At 50.7% G+C, this 17,483-nt stretch overlaps 1 protein-coding gene across 2 annotated transcripts in view; it reads right to left on the bottom strand.

The window, feature by feature from the left end:
* Positions 1-13,367, bottom strand: part of PYGB (glycogen phosphorylase B) — a 37,828-nt gene extending 24,461 nt beyond the window's left edge. The window contains exon 1 of one of the 2 annotated variants that reach the window (XR_010376706.1): positions 13,013-13,366. Coding sequence is in view for 1 of the 2 variants with exons in the window: in XM_031434361.2 (XP_031290221.2) it covers positions 13,013-13,255 (243 nt within the window). In the remaining variant the exon portion in view is untranslated. Of the gene's footprint in view, positions 1-13,012 lie in introns of both variants that reach the window. The other variant, XM_031434361.2, reaches the window with a different exon arrangement.
* Positions 13,368-17,483: the final 4,116 nt, after the last annotated feature.

Raw genomic sequence — 17,483 nt, 5'->3', positions numbered from 1 at the left:
GATGTCCAGGTCCATCCATGTTGCAGCAAATGGCATTGTTTTATTCTTTTTATGGCTGAGTAGTATTCTGTTGTATAAATATACCACATCTTCTTTATCTAGTCATCTCTTGGTGGACATTTAGGTCATTTCCATGTATTGGCTGTTGTAAATAGTGCTGCTATGAACATTGGGGTGCAGGTGTCTTTTTAAATTATATTTTTCTCTGGATATATGCCCAGGAGTCGGACTGCTGGATCCTATGGTAAGTCTATTTTCAGTCTTTTGAGGAATCTCCATACTGTTCTCCACAGTGGCTGCACCAAACTGCATCCCCACCAGCAGTGTAGGAGGGTTCCCTTTTCTCCACAGCCTCTCCAGCATTTGTCATTTGTGGACTTTTGAATGATGGCCATTCTGACTGGTGTGAGGTGATACCTCATTGTAGTTTTGATTTGCATTTCTCTGATAATTAGTGAGGTTGTAATAGTTCTTAAACTACTGTCCTCAGAACTGAGACGCAGCCTGAAAGGATAGGCCAGTTAGAAAGGGGCTCCCAACCTGAAAAGCACAGAGGCAGGGGACCTAACAAAGTGCAGAGACATCCTGTGTCAGTGGATTGGAGGGCTCAACACCGCAAAGCTGGCAAGAATCCCAGAATGATCTACAGATTCAGACAATCCCTGTCAGCACTCCAGCTGGCCTCCTCACAGACGGGCAGGCTGATGCCGGCACCGAGATGGAAACGCAAGGGACCTGGAACAGTCAGAATAACACTGAAAGAAAGAACAAAATTGGAGGACTCACACTTTCCAGTCTCAAACCCTCACTGCAAAACTCCAGTGCACGGGGCTGCGCAGGACTGGCCCGAGGACAGACACACGGAGCACTGGACTACAACAGCGCCCAGCAAACCCTCACAGGTGTGGTCAGCTGATTCACAACAAGGGTGCCCATGTAATTCTGGTGGGAAGAGGTCTTTCCAATGAGCGGCATGAGGTAAACTGGACATCCAAGGGCAAAACAATAAAGCTGGGCGCCCTTCATACCACACACAAATGTGGTTTTGATTTGCATTTCTCTGATGGTTAGTAATTTTGAGCATCTTTTCATGCGCCTGTTGGCCATCTGTATGTCTTCTTTAGAAAAATGAGTATTTAGGTCTTCTTCCCATTTTTAATCAGGTTTCTTTTTGTTTCTTATTGAGTTGTATGAGTCATTTATATGTTTGGATATTAACCCCTTATTGGTTGCATCATTTGCAAATATTTTCTCTCATTCAGTAGGCTGTCTTTTCATTTTGTTTATGGTCTCCTTTGCAGTGAAAAAGCTTGAAGCTTAATTAGGTCCCATTTGTTTATTTTTGCTTTAGTTTCCTTTGCCTTAAGAGAAAAAAAAACCTCCTTGCTACAATTTATATCAAAGAGTGTTCTGCCTATGTTTTCTTCTGGCTTTTATAGCACCCAGTTTTATAGTTCCCAGTCTTCCATTTAGGTCTTTAATCCATTTTGAGTTTATTTTGTATATGGCGTTAGAGAATGTTCTAATTTCAGCCTTTTACAGGTAGCTGTCCAGTTTTCCCAGCAACATTTATTGAAGACACTTTCTTTTCTCCATTGTACATTCTTGCCTCCTTTGTCATAGATTAACTGACCTTAAGTGTGTGGGTTTATTTCTGGACTTTCCAGCCTGTTTCACTGATCCACATGTCTGTTTCTGTGCCAGCACCACACTGTTTTGTTTATTATAGCTTTGTAGTACAGCCTGGAGTCAGAGCATGATCTCTCCAGCTTTGTTCTTCTGGGAAAAAATTTTTGCAAATCATACAACTGGTAAGAAATTTGTATCAGGAATATATACACAACTCAGTAATAAAGAAAATCCAAGGGTTGGCTGAGCAAGGGAGCTGGACAGACATTTCTCCAAAGAATATACAAACTGCCCATAAACTCATACAAAGATGCCTCACACTACCAATCAGGAGGGAAATACCAATCAGAAGCACAATGAGATGCCACTTCACAACCACCACTATGACTATGATCAGTAAGTCACCAAATAATGACAGACACTAGCTAGGATCTGAAAAAATCAGAACCATGAAAAATGGCTGGTTACAATGTAAAAAGGTGCAGCTACTTTGGACGCCAGTCTGCAGGTCCCCAAAAAGTGAGCCAGTATTCCCATGTGGCCCAGCAATTCTGCTCTTAGACACATACCCCAAAGAAACAAAAGCCTGCAGCCACTAAAAAACTTGTGTTTAATAGCCAAAATGTGGAAACAACTCAAATGTCCATCAGTGTGTATGAATGGATAAATAAAATGTGGTATATCCACATAGTGGAATATTATTCAGCCACAAAAAGGAATCAAGCACTGATACATGCCACAGCGAGAACAAACCCAGAAAGCATTACACTGGACCAAAGAGCCAGTCACAGAAGACCACCTGCCACATGACTCCACTTACATGAAATGTCAGTGAATCTACAGAAAGTGGATTAGCAGCTGCCTGAGGTGGGGGATGGGGAGTTTAGGGTGGGCAGCCGCTAAAAGGTGCGGGGCTTCTTTCTGGGGAAATGCAACGTTCTAAAATTGACTGTGGTGATGGCCATACAACCCTGAAAATACCAAAACCACCGAATAAACTGTACACTTAAAAAAAATTCTTTTAACAGAGCTACTGGGGATTGAACCCAGGACCTCGTGCATGCTAAGTGAACAATCTACCACTGAGCTGTACCCTCCCCCAAACTGTACACCTTAAATGGGTGAACTGTACAGTATCTAAATTTTATCTCCATAAATATTGTATATAAAACAGAATACCTCCTTGGGTGATAAGAGAGGAGTGTACTGCTGGGACGCAGAGGATGTCTCCCACAGAGGGCCACCTCTCCAAGGTCGAGAAAGTAACTAATCTACCTAAATATACAAATAGAAAGATAGACAATATGAGGCAGCAGAGGGATCTCTTCCAGGACAAGGCACAAGGTAAAATCCCAGAAGATACAAGTGATGTGGAGACAGGCAATTTATCCAAGAAAGAGTTTAGAGTAATGATGGCAAAGATGTTCAGAGAACTCAAGAGGAGTATAGATGCACAGAGCAAAGTTTTTAGCGAAGAGTTAGAAAATATAAAGAATACCCAAGAGTTGAAGGAAAAAAATCACTGAAATGAGTAACACCCTAGAAGGAACCAAGAACAGACTAAGTGAGGCAGAAGGAGGGATCAGTGAGCTGGAAGACAGATGAGTGGAAATCACTGCTGCAGAGCAGAAAAAAGAAAGAAAAGAAACAAGGACAGTTTAAGAGAACCCTGGGACAACATGAAGCGCACAGATATCCACATTACAGGGGTCCCAGAAAGAGAAGAGAGAAAGGACCTGAGAAAACTTTTGGAGAGATACTAACCGAAAACTTCCCCAACTTGGGAAAGGACACACCCAGGTCCAGGAAGCGCAGAGGGTACCGCACAAGATCAGCCCAAAGAGGAACACCCCAAGGCACATGGTCGTCAAATTGACAACAATTAAGGATAAGGAGAAAATACTAAAATCAGCAAGAGAAAAGCAGAAAATAACATACAAGGGAACTCCCATAAGGTTATCAGCTGATTTTTCAGCGGAAACTGTACAGGCCAGAAGGGATATGATGTATTTCAAGTGATGAAAAGGGAAAATTTTACAACCAAGAATACTCTATCCAGCAAGATTTGAAGAAAAAATCAAAAGCTTCACAGATAAACAAAAGCTAAAGGAAATCAGCACCAACAAACCAGCCTTACAACTAATGTTACAGAAACTTCTCTAGTCATCAAGTCATAAGAGAAGAGAACAAAAAGAAGAAAGAGGAAAAAAAAAAAAGACCTACAGAAGATTGCTTTGGTAGTTTGGGGTCCTCTGTGGTTCATGTGGATTTTGGAACTGTCTGTTCTAGGTCTGTGAGGAACGTCATGAGTATTTTGACAGGGGTTGCATGGGGATCTGCAGGTTGCTTTGGGTCGTATGGCCATTTCAATCGTGTTGATTCTTCCAATCCAAGAGCACAAGAAATCTTTCCATTTCTTTGTGTCATCTTCAGTTTCCTTCATCAGTGTTTTACAGTTTTCATAGTATAGGTAACTTCCTTGGTTAAGTTTATTTCTAGGTATTTTGTTCTTTTTGATGCAATGGAAATGTTTATGCCAGTTATAAAATTCTGGTTTTTGAAGTGCAAAAAAAAAAAAAGTGAATGAAGGGCTGCAAATGGCAAAACATCCTTCTTTTCTGTAGGTGAGCTGTGTTCCACTGTGTTTATCTGCTACATCTTTATCCTTTCATCTCCTGATGTGCATTTGAGATGCTTCCATATCTTGGTGATTAGAAACAGTGGGGTGTATGTATCTTTTTGAATTAATGTTTGTTTTTCTCGGGTGTACGCCCAGGAGTGGAAATGCTGGGCCATGCGGTGGTTCTGGTTTCGGGTTTCTGAGGAACCTCCATACTGTTTTCCACGGTGGCTGCACCAATTTGCATTCCCACCAGCAGTGCACAAGGGCTCCCTTTTCTCCACGCCCTCGCCAACACTTGTCATTTCTGACGACGGGCACTCTGACAGGTGAGATGGAGTCTCGTGATTCTGATCTGCGTGTCGCTGATACTGGTGATGCTGAGTAGATTCCACGTTCCTGTGGCCCGTCTGCATTTCCTCCTTTGGAAAAACGTCTGTTCAGTTCTTCTGCCCGTAGTTTAAACGGGTTGTCTGTTTGTTTGTTTGCTTTTTAACTGAAGTACAGTTGATTAAAAAAATAAATTAATAAAACAAAATAAAATAGAGTATCTCCAGTTGTAAAGAGAATTGAATAAAAATGCCTCTGCCCACTTCTCCCTAAAACTCACTAACACTAAGGAGACAAAGGTGGAAACTGAGGGAGGCTGGCCCTCGCATCATCTCCCCGGCAAGCTGCGGGTGGGGCAGCGGGGACTGCCCACTGCTGGCGAGGAGAAGACAGAGCACTCTACACTCCCACACGTGCACACACACGAGTACAAGCACTCACACCCAGAGCACACACTTGTACCTGTGGGCACACACACACACCCACAAAACTGGGAGCCTGGGAGGGGCCGCTCCCTCCACGCTGCGCACACCAGGCCCCCGCCCCAAAATCCAGCAGCAAGCCACCGGTTCAGGACGAAGCCTCTCCTCTCTGAGATCTCCAATCCCGAAAATAAAAACAAGCAGACAGGAAATACAGCGGGCAAAGGACACCCAGCACTCACCAAGGGACGCACGACATTCACAGCACAGCCCATCCAAGACACCAAGAAACGCTGACGGAACTCATCGAAGTGCGCACCTGAAATGTGTGTTCACTGTACAGGAATCGCAGCACAATAAAGGTGTTTAAAAAAATTAAAAAAAAAAAAAAGAAAGAAAGAAACACTGATGAGGAAACAAAAGGACCCAAAGAAATAAAATAAACAGGACATGAAACCACCACAGACACGGAGGCACCGAGTGCAAAACAGCTGGAAACACAAAGTCGGCAAAAAGTGAACAAAACGGGGGAGAACCCTGAAGGGGGCTGGAGAGAAAAATGTCCTCATGAAGACAAAGGACACTTAGCACCTGCGTGGCGGCGGTCCCTGAAGAAAGAGGCTGAAGGGTGAAAGTTCTTCAACATGTAATTTAAGAAAACTTTCCATACAAACTAAATCTGCAAATCAAAAGGATGTGCACATACACACAGAAGAATGAGACACAGTTCAGTCGGACAGCTTCTTTCTCCCTTGTCTGAGCACACGAACGCACGGCCGCAGAAGCCCCCTGCCAACCGCGAGGCCCTTTCAGCCCCACGCGGCGGAGCTCCGGTGGCCCCACAGAGCTGCCGCCGCCGCTCACAGCCCACGGCTCCTTCCCGGCCTCCGCACCTTGGGCGCTCTTCACTCTGCACCTGAACGGAGCTACTGTCCTGTGCGGTTTCCACAGCAGGTGCCGCCCCTCCCCCAGGCAGGGCTTAGTAACCGACCTGCAAACACAGAGACGACGAAACCCAGCTGTCCGGGCGAGTGTGAGTCTCAGTTCTGAGCATGGACATCCCTTTTCTGTGCACACTGAAGGCCGTTTCTGCCCCACATACCTCCCCCGGGTCTCTCCCCCAGTGGTTTTATAAAACTGCATTAACCAGCACTATGAGAACAGCTTGATTATCTCGAAGGGACGGGTGCTGAAGCATAAAATGTTGGGCCTAGTCTTAAAACCTCTGAATCTCTTTCATCTTCCTCCCCAGTTGATCACAGATGCCCAGGGTTCAGCACTGTATTCAGTCCTGCAAATGGGCCAGGCAGCCCCCGCAGCACCCCGTGTGAGGGCAGCTGTGGAGCACCAGGTCCCCTGGACACCACCCGCTCAGGGAAGGCTGGCCACTGCTGCAGGCCCTGCTCGGCTGGAGCTCTGACTAGGGGTCTGTGCCTCGTTCTCTGGGGCTGTTTCTGTCCGTGTGACTTGAGAACTTTCATAGCTTCCTCACCTGTTGACTTTTGACTTGCCAGTTTCCTTAAGGTGGTTCAGTGTGAAACCATGAAACTGAAGAAGGCCTGCTTGAGAAGCCACAGAACCAGACGCACAGATTTGGACCACGTGGGCTGGGTCCCATCCCGGCTCCTGCCGTGACAGTGGGGCAAACTGGTCACCCTGCCTCTCTGACAGCACCTCTCTGTCTGCTTTGGGCTCGAGCACTGCTGGGCCCCTCACCAGGCCAGATTTTCAGGGAAGGGTGCAAAACCTGACTAACAAAGGCATTCTGAAAAAAGCACCTGAGGGCACAGGCTTGGTCCAAGAAAAAGCTGCGGGCTCACCTGCAAAGGGCCGGCTCCAAGCCGACCTGGAGCAGAGCTGCTGCAGGCCCGAGGCCACCCCAGCCCCACCCGCCTCCTGGTGGCCCTGTGCAACCTCGGACAGGGCCTCCCGGCTCAGGAAGCATCGAGGAACAGACACTCACCAGCTTGAGCCCGAGAACAGCAGGGACCCCAAGCCTGATACTTGGGGCGGGGGGCCCCCACAGGGGTGAAGTAGGGTGCTGGTCTTTCTCGCAGGGACCCTTCTTTGCAATATGACTGTAACAAGTGTTAATGGCCTAGAGGCAGCCTTAATTTTTTTTAAGTGGGTGTATTTATTACCTGCAAAGCCCACACAGCAGGTAACCGCACAGAGAAGCACAAAGCTCCTCGACACAAACAGATGAAAACATGATCAACACAAACATGACACAACGTGTCGCTCTCCCGAGGACCCAGGAGCCAGCGAGCTCGGGCTGCGAGGACGGAGCCTAACCTCAGGGGCCTGGTCTCCCCGTGCCCGCCCGCAGCCGAGACGAACAGCTTTGGTTACAGACCTCCAGACCCTCTTCCCGCGCCGACACGTGGGCTCAGAGCTCTCGTTTAACAGGAGGGCCCGACCACTCCGCAGGAAAGGGGGATAAAGACCTCCGAGCATGTGGGGTGACAGGACGCAGCGGTGGACAGCCACTTCCACCAGCAGCAGGAGCCCGGTCCACAGGCAGGGCCGGCCCGGCCCGTCTCCCCGTGCCCGGGGCACGCCGCCACACGCCCCTGGTCTGCGAGCTGCTGCCACGGCCGCACCGCCACGCAGCTGTGTCACCCCACGTGGCTCCCACGGCGGCCTGCCGGCTCCTGCCAGACAGAGCTGGCCCTGACCCAACACAGCCTCTCCAAGGCTACTGGGGCCACCTCCCACTTGCCAGACAGCGGAGGCGCATCCTTGTCCCCACTGACTGTGTCACAGCGCCCCCTCCACTGGGTCTGAGGGGCTCCGGGGAGGAGACAGCGCTATAAAACCACGGCCGTGTCTGCGGAGGGAGGCCTAGCCACGAAGGCAATGCAAGCGCAGAGGTAACTTCCGGGGAAACCGGGCTTCCCCAGGAACCGGCGGACTCCGTCTCACTGTGGCGCACCAATTTCCTTTTTTATTTTAGGTGCTAGTACTTAGAACACAGGTCTGCTTGCTCAAGGTCAAGCTGGGAAACGTAAACTGCAGTGAAGTGCAGAACGTGAGAACTTACAGGAACCTTAGAGATCACTCAGTTCTGCGGGAAACCACCTTACTGTGGCCTCCGCGACCTCGCAGCCTCACAGCCCTGCCTTCATCTGATTTGCTGTGAAGCTCGACGGACTGCCCCCTCCCTCCCACCCCAGAGCCAGGTAACCGTGCGAGTCTCCGAGTCTCTGACAGAGGCCAGAGCCCGGCCAGCTGATACTGCGTGATCTGGACCATGCCGGGCTGTATTTACGGCTCGGCATTTAAGTCAGTGTTTTAAACAGGGTTCCTCTCACCTTTACACGACGTTTCAAGGTCGAGAAAAAGACACTCGGCTAAAACCGAAATCACGCAGAAATCCTGCTCCAGGAGATCCCGCTGAAAACAGTTAACCAGATTCTTCTGCCATCCAGTTGGTCTTCTACATCTCTGTGTTCATTTCTCTCCCCTCAGCCATATCCTAAGAACCCCACTCTGCAGAGCGCAGGCCAGAGTCAGCGACCTGTCGCCTGCCTTTGTCTGCTCCGTGGCTCCGACTGTGTGGGTCTCCCTGGGGGTGCGAGCCTGCCCAGGAAGGTCTGCGGGGGCAGCGCCGCCGTGGCAGCGTCCTGAGCTCTTTCCAGACACTGTGGTCTGTAAGGGGGTCTCCCTGATTTTTCCGAACCACACATGTGAGTTTTTAGGAGGAAAGGAGTACGAAGTCGAAAACTTACTTTCAAATGGTTCAGAAAAAAAGTGTATTTATACAGAGAAAGACACAACAAATGTGTTTAAATGTTTCAGGCTTGGGGAATCTGGGTGGAGAGCAAATGGGAAGTTCTGCAACTTTTAAAGTCTGAAATCATGTAAAATAAAAAAATCATCTAAAAAGGGCAGGGATGCAGCAGAGCAATCAGGTACAGTCGTTCATAAAGACGCAAAGACGCAGCCACACGGCACCTGGGTGTCTGTCAGGGGAACAGACCCAACAGGACACAGACCCAGAGATTTAGTTCAAGGACCTGAGTCACATGATCATGGAGGTCCAAGGCCAAAATCCGGGAGGCAGGCCAGCAGGCTGGAGACCCAAGAACAGGCTGCATCTGGACTCCAAAGGCCTTCTTCTGGAGAATTCCTTCTCTGGAGAGGGATGGGAGAGGAGGAAGGGGTGGGAGAGGAAGGGGTGGGAGAGGAGGGGGTGGGGGAGGGCGAGGGGGTCCATCTCTGCTCTGGTCAGGCCTTCAAGTAATCCGAGTCCCATGTACATTATGGAGGGTAATCTATTGTCCTCAAAATCCACGGATTCAAATGTTAATCTCATCCAGAAAATACCTCCATGGAAACATCCAGAATAATATTTGACCAAATGTCTAGGCACCGTAGCCCAGCCAAGCTGACACAGGGAGTCAGCCATCACAGCCCACAGGAGCAGAGGCTGAACTGCCCTCCGAAAAGCCCATGGCGCACTCGGCGGCCTCCTCGTCCCATGAAGCGGTGGCGTGACCCCGCCTTCCCCTCGGCACGCTGTCGGCGTGACCGGCAGCCCAGACGCCTGCCCCTCCTCAGCTTCTGTGAGCCCTCTGCTCCCGTGGGAGCCAGCCCAGGGGACACAAGGTCAACTTCACACTTCAGACACATCAGGACGACTGAGTGTTTCAAGAAAATTCCAGCGCTGGTCTCACTGCTGGCTAGTTAATACAAAACTTAAGAGGTGAGGGTCGTGGGCAGCCAAGACTATGAAACACTGGTCTAGATTCTCTTCCTTTAACTCCCAGTTCAGCCAAACAGTAAGATTAACTGTGATTACCTTATTGGAAACATCTGAGACCACAGTTGGGCCCCAGTGGTGGAACTGCCCTCCCTCAGTCTATCGTTACGGTTATGCCACGAGCTTATGGGGAAAAGCATGGAGAACTGACCAGTCCACCCACTGCAGGGACGCAGTCGGACCAGCTGTCCACATGGTAGTACAACACCCGCTTTAAAGACCCGTGGGAGAAGCCTCGCACCTGCCCGTCCTGGAGCTGCTGCACAGCTCCCCTGACTCGGTAACTGGATGTTTGGCTGCCAGAACGTGTGTCTGCACTTGGTGTCCTGACCTGCACCTGAACTTAACCTGTTCTCCTACCCTCACTGTCTTGCCCCAACTTTCTCTATGAGGTCTTCTGTTAAGCGGAACCTTTTGGGTCAGACCTCACTTAAACATTCTCAAATTCTTTTTGGATGGAGTATCAATATAAAATGGAAACACTTTATAAACAAACATAAAACTATAATGTTTTAGAATGGCTATGGACTCAGAAATGGATTACCCAGATGACCTTCCTCATTTTAAAGATGAAAAAACTGAGGCCAAGTAAAGTTAAGAAAACCACCGAAGCCCAAGGTCAAACAGGCTGAATGGCAGAGCCAGGGCTAAAGGAGTTTGGAGCCGTGTGAGCCGGCCCTTCCCCCTGCTCTCTTCTGCTCCTGAGTTTACAGTGGAGTCCGGACCTTGCCATCGCTTCAGAGACTCCCGGAAAAAAGCACACAACAGTGCCATCTGCAGCGCCAATGGCCCAGAGACGGCCACTCTAAGTGAAGCGAGAAAGAGAAAGAAGAATGCCGTATGATAGCACTCATGTGTGGAATCTAAAAAAAAAAAAAAGGCCACTAATGAATTTATCTACAAAACAGAAGCAGACTCGCAGACATAGTAAACAATCTTACTGTTATGGGCAGGGGTAACGGGGTGGGAAGGGATAAATTGGGAGTTGGAGATTTGCAAACACTAATGATTATATAGAAAATAGGTAAAAAACAAATTTCCTCTGTAGAGCACAGGGAACTATATTCAATATCCTGTAGTAACTTACAGTGAAAACGAATATATGTCTGTGTATATATATGACTGAAACATTATGCTGTACACTAGAAGCTGACACATTGTAAAATGACTATACCTCAGTAAAAAAACTAAAACAAACAAAAAACAGAGCCTCCCTGAGCTGTCTTTAGAACTCAGTGCCGTCTCCTGCCAAGTGCAATCTTCTCAATTTTAGCCAGATTTTCTGACTTGCTAATTTGCCAGGCAGCTTGGAAACGCCTCCTCTGAGCACAGTTTCTGCTATTACCAAAAATAGAGTGCCTGGAAGAGCTGTGAAGCAGTAGGTGCCCGTGGCCAGATGCTGCTGTGCGTGATGAAAACAGCACAGGAGGTGTGGAACACAAGATGTCTGTAGCATTTAGCGTTACCGCTGGGTGGTGAGATTACAGTTAGGTTTTTCCCTCTGGTTTATCTGTTCTTTAATTTGTTCTCTTACAACAGGGACTTGCATAATTGTTTTAAAGTAAATAGAAATATCAAATAAAAGCAATGTAATGCATTGTTTGGCCGTCAGGCTACCTAAGCCTCAAGTGCAGTGGTGGCACCGCTGAGGCCACCCCAGGCCGGGGTGGGGCTCTGCAGGGTTATTCCTGGGATCCCACCCACCTCCCCTCACTCTCTCATCCTCCTGGAGCTTGTTTCTTCGTTACAAGCAAACATGTAACTTTTACAGGAAAAGGAAATGAGGGGGTTATTTTCAACGTGAGTTAGCCAGATTGAAGCACTTAAATTCCAAGCTTCCATTTTTAAATGGCCTTCCTACCCGGGAGAGGCAGACAACCTTCCTTCCACAGGCTGTGCAGTTTCTTTAAAGAGAAAGGTTTCGCCTCTAGCTGCCACAGCAGAGCCCAGTGAGGAGCAGGCAACCCTGTTTTGTTAGAGGGATGAGTTCCTTCATGAAAGGTCATTTCCGTAACCCTTGAGCCCACACTGGCCTTTTCAGGATCTAAACATCAGCACTCTGAGGGGGCCCCACAGTGTTGGGTATGTTCTGGTCCAGCTGCAGGGAAATGCCCTTGAAAGTGCCATCAGCGATATGCCACCGTCACCTGCCACACGAATAACAATGATTTAGCAAATCAGCTCTGCCGTCAGCAGGGAATTCTGGGGGAGCCACTGCCTCTTGGCCAGCTTCCCTGGCAGAGTCATCCCAAGCCTCTGCTGAGATAACCCGTTTCAGCCCTTTGGGGCCACTTCTTTCTTCACCGTCTTGCACACTAAATATGAAGAGGCTAGTCTGTGTCCTAACAAACCTGTCCTTTCCACCACCTCTCTTTTAGAAAAAGAGTGCCCCAGAGTAAGTCTGGGAAAGCCCCCAGTCTCAGTCTTAGCAATTATTTAACATTTCTTAACCCCCCACAAAAATATTGTAAAATACTATCACTAAAGCCATGCCCAGTGCCCAGGACACTGCAAGTCAGGGCTTTGCAAACTGGCTTCGGGCCTGCAGGTGCGTCTGTTTTCACTCTATATTAGCGTCACAGAAAGGATAAAGCTCTCCAAGGTCAAGGGGGAAAAACAAAAACTAAAACCAAACAAAATTGGCAGCAGGGGCCTGGCCAAGCCTGTGACACATCCATCACACTGAAAACTACCAGTGATACAGGAGACTCATGTTCAGTGACTCGGAAAGCTGTGTGGAAAGCTACACACGAAGCAGAAGAGCCACAAAACTGTATGCACCACATGCTTCTTAAAAAGTGTGTATATAATTAAGAACAGGAAACGACGTAGAAGAACGGACAGCTGTGTTTGACGCAGTTGATAACGGAGGAGATGAGTGACATTCTCCGGCGTACTTCGTATTTTTCTACCAGAAGCCTACACTTGCGGAAAATGTAAAAAGAACTGAAGATTCCTTACGTCGGCCAACCTTAACCCAAGGAAGTTCTCCGAGGAGGGATCGCGCCTGGGGCAGCGCATTCCGGACCTGAGGGCTCCTCCCCGCAGCTGAGGCCGCCCAGCACTGGGGCGTGCTGGGGTGACTGTCCTCTCACCCGGAGGTCTCTCCCCACCCTGCAGGTCTCCCCTCACCTGGGGACCGCTCCCTCCGCCCTGGGGGTCTCCCCTCACCCTGGGGGGTCTCCCCTCACCTGGGGACAGCTCCCTCCGCCCTGGGGGGGTCCCTCCCCACCCGCGCCGCCTCACCTTGGGGTCGCGCTCGTAGTAGCGCTGCTGCGTGCGGATCCAGCGGCCCACCAGGTGGTCGCGCACCGTGTGCGCCAGCGCCAGGTAGTAGTCGCGGCGCGTGGCCACGTTGCGGTCCTTGACGAGCGTGAAGTGCAGGTGCCGGTTGAAGCTCTTCCGCACCTCGGCCACGTCGCCCAGTCCCGCCAGCCCGCGCACGCTAATCTGCTTCCGCCTCTCGCCGTCCGTCAGCGGCTTCGCCATCGCGCCGGCCGCCCGCGGAGGACGAGGACGAGGAGGACGAGAACGGGCACAGCCGCAGGGACACGCCCGCACCGAGGATGCTGCGGCGTCGCCGGCCACCCGGCCGCGCCTGCGCACTGCGCCCTGCACCGCGGCGGCGGGGAGCGGGGCGGAGCGCGCCTGCGCGCGGCGCCGGGCGGGGCCGCGACCTCCGAGAGGGGTCTCTGCGAGGACGGGCTATGTTGGGGGCGTGGTCACGTGGTGGGCGGGGCGCCCTGCAGGGGCCACCCACTTACCCCTGGGTGAATGAATACAGCTGAGTTTCGCAAAACGCACAGCTGAGGGTGGGGTCGTGGACTTGTGGCCCATTCCTGCCAGCACCTCTCTTCCTGTCCACGCCATGAGACTGTGTCTCCTCCTGCTCCTCCTCCTCCCCAAAGCCTCTCACCTGGTTTCTACCTGCAGGCCCTGGGCTGGGGCCCCTCGCTCACTCGCTCACCGGCAACCCTCAAGTCTACACCACTCGCGCCGCTGCTGCTGTTCCCCAGGGCCCTCTTCGGGTCCCTGGCTTCAGTGCTGCTCTCACTGCCCCACCCCAGGCCTATCTTGGCCCCTGTAGTTTCTCCAGCAACAAGAGTCCTTACAGGTTGGTACAATTTTGCAAAACTGGCAGTATTCACTGAAGCTAAACAAACACCCAGCAATTCTACTCCAAAGAAAATACCTAAGTAAGTGCTCATGCCAATCCAAAGGCATGAACAGAAGTGCTCATAACATTCAAATATTCAAAACAGTCCCAAACTAGAAACCAGGCAAATGCCCATCGATGCTGCACTGATAAATGAATTGTGGTGCACTCCCACAGCTGAAGAGTGCAGTGGAGAGTGCCCGACCACATCCAACAGTGCGGAGGAACAATGCTGGGCTGGAGGAGGCAGCGCCACAGAGCTCAGCCTGCAGAATCCCACTCCTGGGAGGTTCTAAGATGGGCCAGCCTCTGGGCCTGCAGACCCGAGGACGGTGCTGAGCCTCAGCCGTGGACACAAAAGCGGGGCCGGGGTGAGCCCATGGTGTCTGGAAAAGCCTTTTATTACACATGATGTTCACCCGTAACACCAGGCCTTCTCTCCCAAGGTCCCAAGGACTCCCTGTAAGGAGCCTGTCCCCCAAGAGGGAGTCTGGGGCCCCCAGCCATCTTGCTCCCTGGGTGTCCAGTCTCCCCACATCCATCCTCAGTTGCTCTCTTGGGTCCTCTTGCCGGGATTCCCACAGTAGTTTCCTCATGGTCTCCCCTGCCTCCCAGATGCTCCCCAGAACCATCCTACCCAGGCTGCAGATTGGACAGTCCCTCAGCCAAGGGCTGAGCCCAGCACCTGCTCCTGCAAACTGACCCCAACCAGGAAAGCTTGCTAAGCCAGTCTCAGCCCCTCCCTGGCAGATCCTCAGGCTGGGCCTGGGGGACTTAAGGCAACAGGTGAAGGCAGGCCCCTGACCACAGCCAGCAGGCATTCTAAAGTGTCCCTTCCCAAAGGGCGCAAGCAGAAGAGCGAGTGGTCAGGGATGGGGTCAGGGAGAGGGCTAGGGGTGGGGAGAGAAGCAGCCCCAGAACCATGGAGCCTGGGGCTGCGTGCAGGGCTGTGAGCGCCTGGGAAGGACACCCAGCCATCACTCACGGGCCTCCCCAGTATGGTTCTCGCCTCTGCAGCCCCCACGCTCAGGGAATCCCTGAATCTAAAACAAACAAACAAACAAACAAGAAAACCAAGCTCACAGATACAGAGAACAGATTGGTAGCTGCCAAAGGCGGGGGGATTAGGGTGGGTGGGATGGGGAAGGGGGTCAAGAGGTACAAACTTCTGGTGATAAAATAAGTAAGTCCTGGGAATGTGATGTATAGATGGTGGCTATAGTTAGTAATACTGTATTGCATATTTGCAAGCTGCTTAGAGAATAGATCTTAATATTGTTGACACAAGAAAAAAAACAAGGAAAAAAGTTTGTAACTATATAAGGTGATGGATGGTAACTGGACTTCTGACTTCACAATGTATACAGATAATGAACCACTATGTTGTACACCTGAAACAAACATAACGTTATATGTCAAATAAAAAATAAAATTTTTAAAAATTAAAAAAATCAACTTAAAAGAAAAAGCCTAAGAGTTGAACAAAGCAGAAAGGCTCATGTGCTCTCAGACCGGAACACGATGCCTACAGGGAACTCTTTGAAGGGAAATCTGCTGTTTCAGGTGGCAGCCTTCCCAGAGTTCCAGTCTTCGTTTCGCAAACTGCTTCACTGAGAAACAATTTTCATAGTATAAGTTACCCACTTCAAGTGCCCGATTCAATAGTGCTTAGCATTTTTACAGTTGTACAACCATCACCATCCTCTAAATTTAGAACCTCCTCACCCCTCAAAACCCTGTACCCAGACCAATTAGCGGCTGCTCCCATGACTCCCCCAGCCCCTCACCCCAGGCGACCACCAGTCTGCTTGCTATCTCTGTGGGTTTGCCTGTTCTGGGTGTTTTTGTGTTAACAGCGTCTTGCAGTTACGTGACGTTTTATGTCTGGTTCCTCCCCCCGGCCTGATGTTTTCAAGCTTCACCATGTCAGAGCACAGGTCAGTACTTCTATCGTTTTACTGCCAAGTAACATTCCAATGCATAGAAAGTCATTTTAAAAACCCTTAGAAATCTTCCCCCCAGGAAGCTGAAGACCCTGGCTTATATGCCCCGTTTTCCTTGCTGCCTTAGACAAGCCCCTGCAGGTCCCTGAGCTCTGCCACCTTCATGTGCAAACTCATTTGCTCCTGAGCTGCCCTCCAGGAGGGTCTGGAAAACCACCAGCCATGTTTTCTGAGCACCTCACGCCCTGGAAGCTGCATCTGGAGCCAGCCCACTCCCCCAGGTTCTGTGCCACAAACGCCAGCTTCGGCGCTCTTCTGACCTCCAGGGAGGCCTCTCGACACAGGATGCGTCATAGAGGAAGTCTGCTTCTGAGCTGCATAAGCCCCAGGCAGACACCGAGATTCCCCAGGCTGCACTTAGCTTTTAAGCGGAGACCTCTACCCACCAATCAGTGACACGGAAAGTAAGACATCAGAGGCTGTCAGAAAGATGAAGGCCGTTAGGCCTGGGCTGGTTTTTATTTCTCTAGACACTATAACTGTTTTCTAATTATTACAATGCTCATTATTATTGTGATGATTGATTCTTTAGCAGAGAAACCTGCTTCTGATAAACAGCTGCGTGCCAGGCCTGCCGTGATGAGAAATCCATCTGGAGACAGTCTTAACTTGAGGGGCACAGTGCTGAGAGTCTGGGGCCTCCAGACTGGATCCTCGGCCCCTTGCTCCGTCAGGCCCAGCCTCTCGGCTGCATGGCCGACATGACTGGCACCTGCCCACGGCTGCCTGATGCGTAAATCGCTGGCTACACAAGAGAGCAGCTGGCTCCGTGCCCGCCCGACACGCAGAGCTGCTGCAGACACAGCCACTTTTATTACTGTAACTGGAGACAGAGCGGCCTACGTGGGGTGTGCTTATCCGGCTGGAGCTCGATGCACCTCTCAAGGCGAATCCAAGGATCCTGAGTGTGAGGGGCCCTTGGAGAAGCTGGGTCTGGCCTCTCGCCCCAGCAGGGACCCCTCCTCAAGCCCCATCGGATGCTGACCTGGCAGGACGCGGTAAATGAGGCGCTGTCTTCCTTCAGGACATCCTGCCTGGTCAGCAGCTACCCCGTGATAACGAGTCCGCACTCAGAGGCAGGGCCAGGCTCTAACAGCCCGACGTCTGTCGCGCCCCCGGCTACCTAAAGCCTCTTTCTAGGACTGTGATGTTGTGATTCACGACACGAAATATGTATTTGGTCTCCGTCGCTATTCCTGGCTCACAGCTCCCCAACCCTTGGAGTTTCCTACACATAAGAGCAACGGGAGCATCTCTTGTTCTGCTTGGTCTTTCGTCCTCAGTCCTATCAGCCCTTCAATGATACCTGAATTTTTGCTAACGAGGTGAGTTTGGGACACACACCCCCCCCGTAACCACTGGATGGGGGCTGGTTGCCGGGGAACCAACCAAGGGATCAGAGGGCTCAGAATTTCAGCCTCTCCGATGCCCCCTGGGGTGGAGACGGGAAAGCAGTGACTCAGTCCATCACACCTACACAGACCCCATACAAATGCCCCACGTGCAGGGTTCGGAGGGCTTCCAGGCTGGGGAAGATGCAGAGGTGCAGGCAGGCAGC

The sequence above is a fragment of the Camelus dromedarius genome, chromosome 18 (assembly GCF_036321535.1).
Source record: "Camelus dromedarius isolate mCamDro1 chromosome 18, mCamDro1.pat, whole genome shotgun sequence".
NCBI classification, from domain to species: Eukaryota; Metazoa; Chordata; class Mammalia; order Artiodactyla; family Camelidae; genus Camelus; species Camelus dromedarius.
This window is presented reverse-complemented; position numbering and strand designations above follow the sequence as displayed.